General features: G+C 43.1%; 1 protein-coding gene across 1 annotated transcript in view; it reads right to left on the reverse strand.

Annotated features, from left to right (window-relative positions):
- Nucleotides 1-15,552, reverse strand: part of enpp1 (ectonucleotide pyrophosphatase/phosphodiesterase 1) — a 56,222-nt gene extending 40,670 nt beyond the window's left edge. The window contains exons 1-3 of the mRNA XM_084151467.1: nt 15,216-15,552; nt 4,655-4,730; nt 4,003-4,128 (exon numbers count right to left, since the gene is read on the reverse strand). Coding sequence (XP_084007593.1) covers nt 4,003-4,128; nt 4,655-4,730; nt 15,216-15,353 — 340 coding nt within the window. The 5' untranslated portion in view covers nt 15,354-15,552. The remainder of the gene's footprint in view (nt 1-4,002; nt 4,129-4,654; nt 4,731-15,215) is intronic.
- Nucleotides 15,553-16,106: the final 554 nt, after the last annotated feature.

Here is a 16,106-nt window from a genome sequence, read left to right on the forward strand (position 1 = left end):
AGTGGCCTAGCCAGTCTGCAGACCTGAACCCAATAGAAAATCTTTGGAGGGAGCTGAAAGTCCGTATTGCCCAGCGACAGCCTCGAAACCTGAAGGATCTGGAGAAGGTCTGTATGGAGGAGTGGGTCAAAATCCCTGCTGCAGTGTGTGCAAACCTGGTCAAGACCTACAGGAAACGTATGATCTCTGTAATTGCAAACAAAGGTTTCTGTACCAAATATTAAGTTCTGCTTTTCTGATGTATCAAATACTTATTTCATGCAATAAAATACATATTAATTACTTAAAAATCATACAATGTGATTTTCTGGATTTTTGTTTTAGATTCCGTCTCTCACAGTTGAAGTGTACCTATGATAAAAATGATAGACCTCTACATGCTTTGTAAGTAGGAAAACCTGCAAAATCGGCAGTGTATCAAATACTTGTTCTCCCCACTGTACATAATATGACATTTGAAATGTCTTTATTATTTTGGAACATCTGAGTGTAATGTTTACTGTTAATATTTATTGTTTATTTCACTTTTGTTTACTATCTACTTCACTTGCTTTGGCAATGTTAACATATGTTTCCCATACCAATAAGGCCCTTAAATTGAATTGAATTGAATTGAGAGAGAGAAGAGAGAGAGAGAGAGAGAGAGAGAGAGAGAGAGAGAGAGAGAGAGAGAGAGAGAGAGAGAGAGAGAGAGAGAGGGAAGATATGAGAGAGAGGAGAGAGAGAGAGAGAGAGAGAGAGAGAGAGAGAGAGAGAGGGGGAAGACATGAGAGAGAGAGGAAGGAGAGAGAGAGAGCGAGAGAGAGAGAGAGAGAGAGAGAGAGAGGGAGAAAGATAGGAGAGAGAGAGAGAGAGAGAGAAAGAGAGAGGAGAGAGTACGTGTGTGTGAGCGTGTGTTTGTGTGTAGGAGAGCAACTTAAGGACAAACTCAGAGAGCAGTGGTTGAGGAGTCTGTAATCACTCCTACCACTGTTGGCTTCTCACAAAGCACTACAGTAAAGCAAGTGAGTTATACCCATTACAACAGACAGAGACAGACCAACATAGTAACAAACTCCTGCATAACAAGTAAAACAACGGGGCCAGTTTACTGTAAGTGTTGCTGTATAGCTAGTAGCAAACACAGAGCCAGTTTACTGTAAGTGTTGCTGTTTAGCTAGTAGCAAACACAGAGCCAGTTTACTGTAAGTGTTGCTGTTTAGCTAGTAGCAAACACAGAGCCAGTTTACTGTAAGTGTTGCTGTTTAGCTAGTAGCAAACACAGAGCCAGTTTACTGTAAGTGTTGCTATTGTATGTGTAGCTATTGTATATTGTTTTTTTGTGGTGTGGTTTTCATATAAGCCCTTGGGCTTCCAACCCACACCTGCACACACAACATCTGTATTGTTGTTTATCACTTGTTTTCTTTGGTGCAAATATATTTAACTAAGAGCCAGCTTACTGTAAGTGTTGCTGTTTAGCTAGTAACAGCAGACACTGAAGTGTGAGTCTACAGAACATCTCCTCACAGACTGAACCAGAGGTGCCGACTCGACTCGCGATGGTCTCTCTCTCTCTCTCTCCCCCTCCCTCCCAACTGGTCAAGTGGAAGGTCTGACAGGGAGATGCTAAGCTCAGTTAGTCTCAGGAGACATGCATCATTGTTACAGTAATCAAGGGGAACAACAACAAATTCCCATGTGGCTCAGTTGGTAGAGCATGGCACTTGCAACGCCAGCGTTGAGGGTTTGATTCCCATGGGGACAAGTACGGAAAATGTATGCACTCACTACTGTAAGTCGCTCTGGATAAGAGCATCTGCTAAATGACTGTAATGTAAAATATAAAGCCACATGGTGTGGGGAAACTACACTGCCCAGAATACCACATCGACGCTAGGGGACCGCTGGCCACAGTGACCCATGTAACCGGTGTGGAATGGCTAGCTAGTTAGCAGTGACATCACTCGCTCTGAGACCTTGAAGAAGTTCTTACTCTGCAAGGGCTGTGGAGCGATAGGTAACAATGTTTTGTGGGAGGCAGTTGTTGATGTGTTCAGAGGGTTCGAGGTGAGGAGAGCGAAGAAATCAATGCTGTTACACTAGCAAGGACCCTAAAAGTTAAGACTTGGCACTGTGGATTTCATAAGGGATGATGTTGCACACGACTGACCACATGGGTTCTATCATGCTCTGCCTCATCCCAGAGTCAACATGCCTGCCATCTGAAGGGAATATTCCAGTCCACCTAAAAACGTGTTTTATAATTTATTATGTACAGGAGAAAGCATTTATCTTTAAGTCCACGCACGCACACAAACATGTACACACACCACACACCTACAGTGCATTCTGAAAGTATTCAGACCCCTTGACTTTTTCCACATTTTGTTACGTTACAGCCTTATTCTAAAATGGAATAGAAAAATCAAAAATCCTCATCAATCTACACACAATACCCCATAATGACAAAGCGAAAACAGATTTTTAATACATTTTTGCAAAATGTATTAAAAATACAAAAGATAAATATCTCATTTACATAAGTATTCAGACCTTTTTGCTATGAGACTCAAAATTGAGCTCAGGTGCATCCTGTTTCCATTGATCATCCTTGAGATGTTTCTACAACTTGATTGGAGTCCACCTGTGGTAAATTCAAGTGATTGGACATGATTTGGAAAGGCACACAGCTGTCTATATAAGGTCCCACAGTTGACAGTGCATGTCAGAGAAAAAACCAAGCCAGGAGGTCGAAGAAATTGTCCGTAGAGCTCTGAGACAGGATTGTGTCAAGGCACACATCTGGGGAAGGGTTCCAAAAAAATTCTGCAGCATTGAAGGTCCACAAGAAGACAGTGGCCTCCATCATTCTTAAATGGAAGAAGTTTGGAACCACCAAGACTCTTTCTAGAGCTGGCCGCCTGGCCAAACTGAGCAATCGGGGGAGAAGGGCCTTGGTCAGGGAGGTGACCAAGAACCCGATGGTCACTCTGACAGAGTTCCTCTGTGGAGATGGGAGAACCTTCTAGAAGGACAGCCAGCTCTGCAGCACTCCACCAATCAGGCCTTTATGGTAGAGTTGTCAGACGGAAGCCACTCCTCAGTAAAAGGCACATGACAGCCTGCTTGGAGTTTGCCAAAAGGCAGATAAAGGACTCTCAGACCATGAGAATCAAGATTCTCTGGTCTGATGAAACCAAGATTGAACTATTTGGCCTGAATGCCAAGCGTCACGTCTGGAGGAAACCTGGCACTATCCCTACTGTGAAGCATGGTGGTGGCAGCATCATGCTGTGGGGATGTTTCTCAGCGGCAGGGACTGGGAGACTAGTCAGGATCGAGGGAAAGATGAACGGCGCAAAGTACAGAGAGATCCTTGATGAAAACCTGCTCCAGAGTGCTCAGGACCTCAGACTGGGGCGAAGGTTCACCTTCCAACAGGACAGCGACCCTAAGCACACAGCTAAGACAACGCAGGAGTAGCTTCGGGACAAGTCTCTGAATGTCCTTGAGTGGCCCAGCCAGAGCCCGGACTTGAACCTGAGCAAACATCTCTGGAGACGCCTGAAAATAGCTGTGCAGTGACGCTCCCCATCCAACCTGGCAGAGCTTGAGAGGATCTGCAGAGAAGAATGAGAGAAACTCCCCAAATACAGGTGTGCCAAGCTTGTAGCATCATACTCAAGAAGACTCAAGGCTGTAATTTCTGCCAAAGGTGCTTCAACAAAGTACTGAGTAAAGGGTCTGAATACTTTTATACATTTGCAAAAAAAATGTTTGCTTTGTCATTATGGGGTATTGTGTGTAGATGGATGAGGGGAAAAAACGATGTAATCAATTTTAGAATAAGGCTGTAACATACCAAAATGTGGAAAAAGTCAATGGGTCTGAATACTTTCCGAATGCACTGTATACAGTAAGCAAACGAACATGGTGGGTAACCTGGCCCGTTCTCTCCTGCTCTACATACCTCTGGTAGTGTAGTGTTGCAGTAATATGTGAGGTAGGCTGGGGACTTACCAGGCTCCATGCACACCTCAGTGTAATCCAGACAGCAGTTTCCATCTTTCTCACAGGACAAGTCACAGTGGCACGATGCAGACTTGTCCCTGCTGCCCTTCATACACCTGTTTTTACAGCTCGTCACTACAGGGGATGAGGAAAATATGTCATTTTGTTACTCAGGATGTCAACTACGCTAATCAGAATGACATTTATGTTATTTAGAATGTCATTTGTTACTCAGAATGACATTTATGTTACTCAGAATGTCAAAAACTTTACTCAGAATGTTATTTACATTCCTCCGAATAATTGGGAACATTTGACAGATTACAAAAAGCAGGAATCAGTACATATGATTGGTTAGTTGTGGCTGAAAACACATTGAATGCTGTGTATAATATGGATGTTAATGCTAACCCATAGCTGTTTCTTTTTCTCTTTTCTCAAAAGAGAATATTGAACCATTGAAACTGGAAAGGGAATGTATTAAATTACAGACTAGAACAGGATTTCAATTTTTACTGAAAAGCATCTATTTAGTGGGCGAGCTCATAAAGACAATGGCGGTGTTGTTTCTGTGTTCCAAACTGTCAGTTTTGCACAGACGCCAAGCACAAGGGCTAAAAGGGCCGTACACAGAGTTGGCTAGTTGTTTACTAAACCGTACCTTTAACATCGCAGCGCTGCTTCAAGGCAAATACGACCACGATGACAGTGATCATCAGCAAGCAGAGCAACAGTACCTATTGGCGAGACGAGAAAAAAATATTAGAAAATTCCCCATGTGTAGGAGTCAATCAATCAATGACATTTAAAGTTCTTTTTTTATCAGCAGTTGTCACAAAGTGCTTCACAGTAACCCAGCCTAGAAAAGGAAGAAAAGTAGAAGTGAGAGTACAGTGGCCAGAAAATATCCCTAGAATGAAAACATCTAGAAAGGAATAGAGATACATTTGGCGTCTTGTATAGTCCACTATTATTATTTTCACAGTATTCTGCCTACCCAAACCATAGTGCTGGCTTGGATATTTTATTTTCACATTGTCCTTTCCAAGCATGGTTCCAGTACCTATGGTGGATAGGTACCAGGCCAGCACAGTACATATAATGGGTACAGTTGAAGTCGGAAGTTTACATACACCTTAGCCAAATACATTTAAACTCAGTTTTTCACAATTCCTGACATTTAATACTAGTATAAATTCCCTGTCTTAGGTCAGTTAGGATCACCACTTTATTTTAAGAATGTGAAATGTCAGAATAATAGTAGAGAGAATTATTTATTTCAGCTTTTATTTCTTTCATCACATTCCCAGTGGGTCAGAAGTTTACATACACTCAATTAGTATTTGGTAGCATTGCCTTTATATTGTTTAACTTGGGTCAAACGTTTCAGGTAGCCTTCCAGAATATTCCAACAATAAGTTGGGTGAATTTTGGCCCATTCCTCCTGACAGAGCTGGTGTAACGGAGTCAGGTTTGTAGGCCTCCTTGCTCGCATACGCTTTTTCAGTTCTGCCCACAAATGTTCTATAGGATTGAGGTCAGGGCTTTGTGATGGCCACTCCAATACCTTGACTTTGTTGTCCTTAAGCCATTTTGCCACAACTTTGGAAGTATGCTTGGGGTCATTGTCCATTTGGAAGACCCATTTGCGACCAAGCTTTAACTTCCTGACTGATGTCTTGAGATGTTGCTTCAATATATCCACATAATTTTCCTTCCTCATGATGCCATCTATTTTGTAAAGTGCACCAGTCCCTCCTGCAGCAAAGCACCCCCACAGCATGATGGGGTGAGGTTGTGTCTCTCTCTGGCGGGAGGTAAGCTTGGCTTATATGGCTTATATACATAGTTTAAGCTTTGTCGAGTAAAGCTTAAACTATGTATTTAGATTGTAGTTAGGTATTGTAGGTAGTTATCGTGGGTTGTTGTATGTAATTATTGTAGGTATTGTATTCAGCTGAGCCCGGTGAAGCACGAAGCTAGCTAACCCACTACCTGGACTAGCTAGCGGGTAGCTACTGGTAACTATTAGCAACTGTGGATAGTTGTTTCACGCCTGAGAGTACATGTAATTACGCCAGCTAGCTGCCTACAATAATTACATACAATAATGCCTACCATTCAGCTGTTTTTCTAACCTCATTGTCTGAAGCGTTAACGTTAGGTAGTAAGTAGCTACTGTGCTCGAAATGTAGCTAGCTTGTTGCTACCTGGATAGCTACTAAACAATAGCTGGAACGACCTACCGAACAGACGCGAACTGGCTGAGTCAATTCAGTGGCTAGCTTTGCACTTGGCTAGCTAACAGTAGCTGCTAGGGGTAAGTTATAACCTACATTTGTGTTTTGTTTTTACATACTGGTAACCAGTATGTAAAGTCGTTCAAGGGAATTCGGGACATGGGTGACTAGTTAACGTTAGCTTGGCTCTCTCTGTGTGTTCGTGCCGTGGGAGGACGGGTTTCTTCGTAGGCAAAAAGCAATGGCTAGCTACTATGCTAACTATTCTAGCTAACTAACTGGCTGAATAAGTTGACGACGGACTCGCTCAAGCTGTCGGGACTAACCCACAACGTTAGACACTGACACGAATGATCTGCTTGGCGTGTTGACACACTGGTGGTTTGTTGTGGCCGAGTATTGGTGCTAAACCGTGTTGTTGGAGTCCGGCATGCTAGTTGGCTGTGGCGTCATATGACTAGGTGCCCTGGACGGTTTTCACCAGAAGAATACTGTACCAAGTTAGCTAGCTGAATAAACTAAGTTAGTCTATTCCTAGAAAACATTGAACCGCTGTAGTTTACAACAATTATAGTTTCTGAGGTGGAAGTTGGGAGAGTTATATTTGGGTGTTTCAGTGAAACGTAAGTGAGGGAGGCCCCGCTCTCTCGCTTTCCCAGATGTTTAGTTTATTTCATTCCGATCTCCTTTGCATTATTGTAGCCATTTTCTGTAGCCTGTCAACTATGCCCCTGTCTATCCCTGTTCTCTCCTCTCCGCACAGGCTATACAAACGCCTCACACCGCGTGGCTGCTGCCTCTCTAACCTGGTGGTCCCTGCACGCACGACCCACGTGGAGTTCCAGGTCTCCGGCAGCCTCTGGAACTGCCGTTCTGCGGCTAACAAGGCAGAGTTCATCTCAGCCTATGCTACCCTCCAGTCCCTCGACTTCTTGGCGCTGACGGAAACATGGATTACCACTGAAAACACTGCTACTCCTACTGCTCTCTCCTCGTCTGACCATGTGTTCTCGCATACCCCGAGAGCCTCTGGTCAGCGGGGTGGTGGCACAGGAATCCTCATCTCGCCCAAGTGGACATTCTCTCTTTTTCCCCTGACCCATCTGTCTATCTCCTCATTTTGAATTCCATGCTGTCACAGTCACTAGCCCATTCAAGCTTAACATCCTTGTCATTTATCGCCCTCCAGGTTCCCTTGGAGAGTTCATCAATGAGCTTGACGCCTTGATAAGTTCCTTTCCTGAGGATGGCTCACCCCTCACAGTTCTGGGTGACTTCAACCTCCCTACGTCTACCTTTGACTCATTTCTCTCTGCCTCCTTCTTTCCACTCCTCTCCTCTTTTGACCTCACCCTCTCACCGTCCCCCCCTACTCACAAGGCAGGCAATACGCTTGACCTCATCTTTACTAGTTGCTGTTCTTCCTCTGTAGCTCAGCTGGTAGAGCACGGCGCTTGTAACGCCAAGGTAGTGGGTTCGATCCCCGGGACCACCCATACACAAAAATTTATGCACGCATGACTGTAAGTCGCTTTGGATAAAAGCGTCTGCTAAATGGCATATTATTATTATTATTATTATTATTATTATATTATGTCTCCGACCACTACTTTGTATCCTTTTCTCTCTCGCTCTCCTCCAACACTACTCACTCTGCCCCTACTCAGATGGTAATGCGCCGTCGCAACCTTCGCTCTCTCTCTCCCGCTACTCTCTCCTCTTCCATCCTATCATCTCTTCCCTCTGCTCAATCCTTCTCCCTCCAATCTCCTGATTCTGCCTCCTCAACCCTCCTCTCCTCCCTTTCTGCATCCTTTGACTCTCTATGTCCCCTATCCTCCCGGCCGGCTCGGTCCTCCCCTCCTGCTCCGTGGCTTGACGACTCATTGCGAGCTCACAGAACAGGGCTCCGGGCAGCCGAGCAGAAATGGAGGAAAACTAGACTCCCTGCGGACCTGACATCTTTTCACTCCCTCCTCTCTACATTTTCTTCATCTGTTTCTGCTGCTAAAGCCACTTTCTACCACTCCAAATTCCAAGCATCTGCCTCTAACCCTAGGAAGCTCTTTGCCACCTTCTCCTCCCTGCTGAATCCTCCTCCCCCTCCCCCCCTCTCTGTGGATGACTTCGTCAACCATTTTGAAAAGAAGGTTGACGACAACCGATCCTCGTTTGTTAAGTCAATTGACACTGCTGGTCCTGCTCACACTGCCCTACCCTATGCTTTGACTTCTTTCTCCCCTCTCTCTCCAGATGAAATCTTGCGACTTGTGACGGCCAGCCGCCCAACAACCTGCCCGCTTGACCCTATCCCCTCCTCTCTTCTCCAGACCATCTCCGGTGACCTTCTCCCTTACCTCACCTCGCTCATCAACTCATCCTTGACCGCTGGCTATGTCCCTTCCGTCTTCAAGAGAGCGAGAGTTGCACCCCTTCTCAAAAACCAACACTCGATCCCTCTGATGTCAACAACTACAGACCAGTATCCCTTCTTTCTTGCGTACTATTGTTTGTACAGATGAACGTGGTACCTTCAGGCATTTAGAAATTGCTCCCAAGGATGAACCAGACTTGTGGAGGTCAAAAAAAAAAAATCTGAGGTCTTGGCTGATTTCTTTTGATTTTCCCATTATGTCAAGCAAAGAGGCACTGAGTTTGAAGGTAGGCCTTGAAATACATCCACAGGTACACCTCCAATTGACTCAAATGATGTCAATTAGCCTATCAGAAGCTTCTAAAGCCATGACATAATTTTCTGAAATTTTCCAAGCTGTTTAAAGGCACAGTCAACTTAGTGTATGTAAACTTCTGACCCACTGGAATTGTGATGTGACCCAGTGAATTATAAGTGAAATAATCTGTCTGTAAACAATTGTTAGAAAAGTTACTTGTGTCATGCACAAAGTACATGTCCTAACTGACTTACCAAAACTATAGTTTGTTAACAAGAAATGCGTGGAGTGGTTGAAAAATGAGTTTTAATGACTCCAACCTAAGTGTATGTAAACTTCCGACTTAAACTGTATATAATGTTATGGAAGCATAGCGTCCTGATGAACCATCTTGAATTAAGTGCTGTATGACCCTTGGATCTCTTCTCATCCGATCAAACTGTTATCCCCATTGTGACGCTATGTAGCACTCAGTCTGGTTTAACCAGGCTAGTACTTCTTTCTCTGCTTTATGATAGCCTTGTCCTATTTTATCCCAGTATTCAATCTTCTGGAGACTTTTTTGTGGCTTCTTTATATTGTGTACATAGGATTTTAAATCACTTTCACATGCACTGTTAGTAAGGCCAGTAAATCGAGACTGTCAAGTGACATCGCATACCACAGAAAGGTATTGTGTCAAAAAATTATGAAAAGGCGTTTGGCAGCAGTCTGGCTGCTGTTACCTTGGGAAATGTTATTGTAACTGTACGTTTCTTTGGCCTTGAGTGTATCAGGAAAACATCTAGCTGCTTATATCGAAAGAAACCACAGAAACTCAATAAAATAAATAAACAATTCCTAGAATAATAAACAACCAAAACAATAAATTAAATACTAAAGTACATTCCCCAATTAATCTTCTTTAAAATGTGTCGTATGACACTTTAATCGTTCCCATTCAAACGTAGAACTCTCTTCTGGTCTCAAATAAAAAGTTAGTAATTCTCCATATCTGGGTGTTGGCCCTCTCTAACTGAGAAGTAAATGCTGGTCATAAGACAACTCCCCTCCTCCTAGCTGCCTGGTGGGCTGCTCTGCCTGGCTCCTCTGACCATGGAAGGGGCAGAGGGTGTGTAATTTGTTACATTTCAAAGACTGTGGATCTCAGGGGTTCAAAGTTTCGACAGAGTCAGCTCATGATAAAAGGGAGGGATATACAGCAGCCTAATAATCAGGCCTTGAAGAGAGTCGAGAGTCTCAATAGGGGCTAGCAGGACCTGTCAGGATTATAACTGGGCTCTAATCAGTATGACGTTCTCTCATTGTGGGTTAAAACCAATAACCTGTAGTAAATAGCTTGAAGACAGGTCCTCATCTTGAAGTGCTTTGAAAACTCTGAGGACTTTGTTTCATTAATCATATGCTGTACATTTGTGATGTGTCGTGGAAATTCTAACCAAAAGGAAGAGAGACTGTAGATTCTTCAAACAACAACTTTATTATAAGATTTGCAAATCTGGAGCAGTCAACAATCACTAAATAGTGCAGACTTAAAAGCCCAACGAACAGAGTTGGGTCTCAGCTTTTATAGAAAAGTACAACCTCTTTGTCTACGTGGCAGTTAGCAGATGTGTGGAAACAGGGGCGGGGAACATAGTGTGTAAAAGGTGATTAGCTTGTCTGTGCAGATTAAGATAGCTTAATGTTCCTTCCTGCAAGTTTCCACACATCTGAGTTCCTGCAGAGAGTGAAAACGAGATGTCACATTCTGCGGTCACACCCAAGCGGCTCTTACAGTGAGGGAAAAAAGTATTTGATCCCCTGCTGATTTTGTACGTTTGCCCACTGACAAAAACATGATCAGTCTATAATTTTAATGGTAGGTTCAAGGGTTTTTCTTTATTTTTACTATTTTCTACATTGTAGAATAATATTGAAGACAACAAAACTATGAAATAACAAATATGGAATCATGTAGTAACCAAAAAAGTGTTAAACAAATCAAAATATATTTGAAATTCTTCAAAGTATCCACCCTTTGCCTTGATGACAGCTTTGCACACTCTTGGCATTCTCTCAACCAGCTTCATGAGGTAGTCACCTGGAATGCATTTCAATTAACAGGTGTGCCTTGTTAAAAGTTAATTAATGGAATTTATTTCCTTCTTAATGCATTTGAGCCAATCAGTTGTGTTGTGACAAGGTAGGGGTGGTATACAGAAGATAGCCCTATTTGGTAAAATGCCAAGTCCATATTATGGCAAGAACAGCTCAAATAAGCAAAGAGAAACGACAGTCCATCACTACTTTAAGACATGAAGGTCAGTCAATACAGAACATTTCAAGAACTTTCAAAGTTTCTTCAAGTGCAGTCGCAAAAACCATCAAGCGCTATGATGAAACTGGCTCTTATGAGCACCGCCACAGGAAAGGAAGACCCAGAGTTACCTCTGCTGCAGAGGATAAGTTCATTAGAGTTAACTGCACCTCAGATTGCAGCCCAAATAAATGCTTCTCAGAGTTCAAGTAACAGACACATCTCAACATCAACTGTTCAGAGGAGACTGCGTGAATCAGGCCTTCATGGTTGAATTGCTGCAGAGAAACCACTACTAAAGGACACCAATAAGAAGAAGAGACTTGCTTGGGCCAAGAAACACAAGCAATGGACATTAGGTCTGATGAATCCAAATTTGAGATTTTTGGTTCAAACCGCTGTGTCTTTGTGAGACGTAGAGTAGGTGAACAGATGATCTCTGCATGTGTATTTCCCACCGTGAAGCATGGAGGAGGTGCTTTGCTGGTAACGCTGTCTGTGATTTATTTAGAATTCAAGGCACACTTAACCAGCATGGCTACCACAGCGATACGCCATCCCATCTGGTTTGCGTTTTTTTTATTTTATTTATGTGTGAACTCCTTCAAGACTGTTGCCAAGAGTGTGCAAAGCTGTCATAAAGGCAAAGGGTGGCTACTTTGAATAATCTAAAATACTACATGATTCCATATGTGTTATTTAATAGTTTTGATGTAGAATGTAGAAAATAGTAAAAATAAAGAAAAACACTTGAATGAGTAGGTGTGTCCAAACTTTTGACTGGTAGTGTATGTGCGTGTGTGTGTTTATGTTTATGTGTGCAAGAGTGTGTACATGCGCAAGAGTGTGTGTCCCTGCGCAACTGTGTGTGTGTGTGTGTACCTACCTGCGCAAGTGTGTGTGTGTGCGTGGTGTTTGAGAGACCTGGCTGGTGTCCTGGGAAAGCAAACACACTGTCTGGTGGAAACCTACTGCAGGCGCCTCATGGCACTAAACAGAATATAAATCTCACAACCCCATGTTGGGAGTAGCTATACACACCCCAAAAAAGGGTAGTTGACAAAAAGGTTTGGAAATAATGATCTCCAGGTTTATTTGGCAAGACTTAACCCTTAACTACTTAAAAATATCAATAAATCAATTTGCTTCATGGAATCATGAAGGATTCCTGTTATTGGTTGACTTTGTGACGCAACGTGGTCACAGAGCATTTTGTATTATTCTGTACGCAAATCTGAGACACTCCATTTAGTGTGATATATGTTACGTTTCGTATGGTATATATTCATTTGTGGATGTCCATCATCCCTTTCGTATGATATGTTACAAATTGCAATTCTTACAATATGTTACAAATTTGTAAAACGAACGTTACAAATTTGCAAAATGTATGATACAGTATGTTACGAATTACAATTTGTTGTGGCTAACGCTAGCTAGGTGGCTAACGTTAGCTAGCTCTAGGGGTTAGGGTTAGGGGTTAAGGTTAGGATTGAGGTTAAAGGGTTAGGGAAGGGTTAAGGTTAGGGTTAAGGTTAGGGGAAGGGGAAGGGTTAGCTAACATGCAAAGTAGCCAAACAGTAGTAAGTAGTCGCAAAGTTGCTAATTAGCTAAAGTTCTCTATAATGAGTTTTGAACACGCAACCTTTGGGTTGCTAGACATTTTCATTTCATTTACGTCATTTAGCAGACACTCTTATCCAGAGCAACTTACAAATTGGTGCATTCACCTTATAGCCAGTGGGATAACCACTTTACAATGTATTTTTTATTTATTTATTTATTTTTTTTGGGGGGGTATACATCTACCCATCCACTCCGACCAACCACCCTCCTTTTGTTTTTGCCTTAAGTAACCTATCTTATGCAACCATACCAAACGTGACATATCAAACTAAGTTAAGCTTCCCGGATTTACGTTTACTATGTTATGTCTATTCTATGCAGTGTTACCAAGTTAGCAACTTTGTCGCTATATTTAGCGAGTTTTCAGACCCCTCTAGCGACACATTTTCAAAAAAGCGACTAGCGACAAATCTAGTGACTTTTTCTGGTGTTATTGGAGACTCGTATCGTTCTTACTCTTCTCAACGAGCAGCGGGTGCTTTGTTACCCCCGTCCCAAAGCACTCACAGGCGACCCAGTCCTCACGCAGCAGTCCCTCCCAGCTGCAGTCAGAGCAGGAGATGTTCACCCCTCCGCGTCCAGACTGCAAATGAATCGCGCATGCGGGAAGCCACCACTGGCTGATTCACTGGCTTACATTCAGGGCGGTGTGTAAATGTAGGGTGTTTTTTACTCAATTTTTGTCTCTCCCACAACGTTATTCCTCTCTCCTACTGCGTCCATCATAATTACATGCACATGGCCAATTATGCAAATTAGGTGATGCCGTCATTTAGCGACTTCTAGCGACTTTTAGGACAGCCAATAGCTACTTTCCTTACTGAGGAGTTGGCAACACTGATTCTATGAGACCAGTCTGCATGGCAACACGCTCTAATATTGCCATGTGTTGTAATCATTCTACAAACATCGGTTTGGCATTGTGAAATATTATTACATATTATTTCATAACGTCAAACCGATGTTTGTAGAATGCTTCCTGCAGAGAGTTGACTCATGTCTGACAGGAAATATTGCCCAAGTGCACGTGCGCTGATTGTTGAGACATGTCGCTGTAAGTTGCGCACGTTGGCTACTGAGACATTCTTGAATACATGGATATAGTAATTGCAGGTCCAGACAACCACAAAGTCAATGGCTGGCATGCTGTGCTTGGGCTTTAGGTGGGATAACCCCACGGTCTACGGAGTGAGATTGCTTTGTTTATTTTAAAAGTCTGCACCAAGTGGAGGTCCAGTGTCACGTTACATTCTTTGGAAGGAAGTTCTGTATTTTCAGCTAAGTAAGTCAGTGTTGAAAATCAAAGGAGCTATCTAAATTGATGATATTGCAGCAAACAGCGAAGTAAAACCAGGTCGCTGGCATGAAAGGCAAACACCCTACCTGTCGCACCCAAGGGGTTAACTGGCTTGGTGGGGATTGGTGAGGATCGTTAAACTGCCCCTCCAAATGGGAAGGCAGGTCCTTGGGCTTTGACGTATCACGGCCCCCCCGTCACGCGTTCCGATGGCCTCATGACCACCATCTCACTTCTGACACCAATGTAGCAAAACAGGAGGTCAGGGAAGCGAACCTGGGTCGCTGGTGTGAAAGGCAAACACCCTATGAATCGTGCCAATAGGATTAACCCGCTCGGTAAAAATTGTAACGTGGCTCATATAGTGAGGATCGCTACTATACAGCCATTGATTATTTAAGAACATCACAGCAGCATCCCCACCCTGCATCCCACTGCTGGCTTGCCTCTGAAGCTAAGCAGGGTTGGTTCTGGTCAGTCCCTGGATGGGAGACCAGATGTTGCTGGAAGTAGTGTTGGAGGGCCAGTAGGAGGCACTCTTTCCTCTGGTCTAAAAAAAGAAGTATCTCAGGACATTGCCCTGTGTAGGGTTCTGTCTTTTGGATGGTATGTTAAACGAGTGTCCTGACTCTCTGTGGGCACTAGTAGGGGTGTTAACCCCGGTGTCCTGGCCACCGAATCATCCACAGCTCCCAATTGGCTAATTCACCTCCCTCCTCTCCCCCATAATTATAAAAACACCCAATTGTCTTAGTTTAAAATATAACATCGTTTTAGCCTACTCAAATGTTTGTAAACAATGTCATTGCAATGTAATTCAATAGCCTATCAAATTGGATAACAAACATCTGCTTGCTTGCAATAGCCTATGAACGAATCATTGAATGTGTGCCATCCAAAAGATAACATGCCCACAAATGAATTGAAATGTAGGCTATACATGCTGGTAATTGGCTTTAAAGTTTCGCTAGGCTACATTGTATCATCATGCGATATAACATCACCCAGAGTGCAGACAGCCCGGGTAAACGTTATCCTAGTTTTACCATAGCCTACCCAGACCGAAAAGTTACAGTAATTCCACTCACTGCAAAGATGACCATGCGGTTGTTTGACCTCTTTTTGTGGACCTGTCCACTGTGTCTCATCTGATTGTCTCGACCAGGTGAACCTAGTAAATTGGCAGCATGTTCAGTCGAAAGCTCATCCGCTTTGGATATTTCCATTCTGCATAACGTTTTTCCCGGGAGTTTGTCACAGAAAGGTTTTGGAGTCTTGAGAGAAAATAGTTTAGTCCCCTTTTGCCTTCGGACTTTGTAGGGCTCAATGAAGAACCGCCTTTTTCTGTTGACGTCTCGAAGTTAGCGTTGTAGCCTAACCCTTATACAACATGTGCAGGCAGCTGGGTCAGGGTGAAGTACAGTATTGGAGTAGTATCCTAAAAAGTAAAGTGTGAGGCAAGACTACCGCGGTCAAGTGCTGCCACCCCACCCTCACTCATGCCAGAGTAAACATCGAAAATAGACGCCACAATAGGTATGCAGAGCTGGACGTTTGTAATTATGTAGAGGACGTTTGTAATTAGCCTACATTCGTTTTATGTACAATAATAACTCACTGTAATTATTACAATAGACTACCTCAGACATGTATAAAGACAGTTAAACTTCAGTTAGAGGGTGGTGTACTATTTAGGCTATACAACTCAACTTCTCTCAATGGTGACCAATTCAAATACATTCTACAAGTTCAGATAATGCAGCACTGCCGCCACCTTTTGGTGATCATGATGTGTAGCGAAATGCTTGTGTTCCTAGCTCCAACAGTGCAGGAGTATCATCTAACAATTCACAACAATACACAAATCTAAAAAGTAAAATAATGGAATTAAGAAATATATAAATATTAGGACGAGCAATGTCAGAGTGGCATTGACTAAAATATAGTAGAATAGAGTACAGTATGAGATGAGTAAAGCA

This window comes from Coregonus lavaretus (genome assembly GCF_964263955.1).
Source record: "Coregonus lavaretus genome assembly, chromosome: 33".
Taxonomy (NCBI): Eukaryota; Metazoa; Chordata; class Actinopteri; order Salmoniformes; family Salmonidae; genus Coregonus; species Coregonus lavaretus.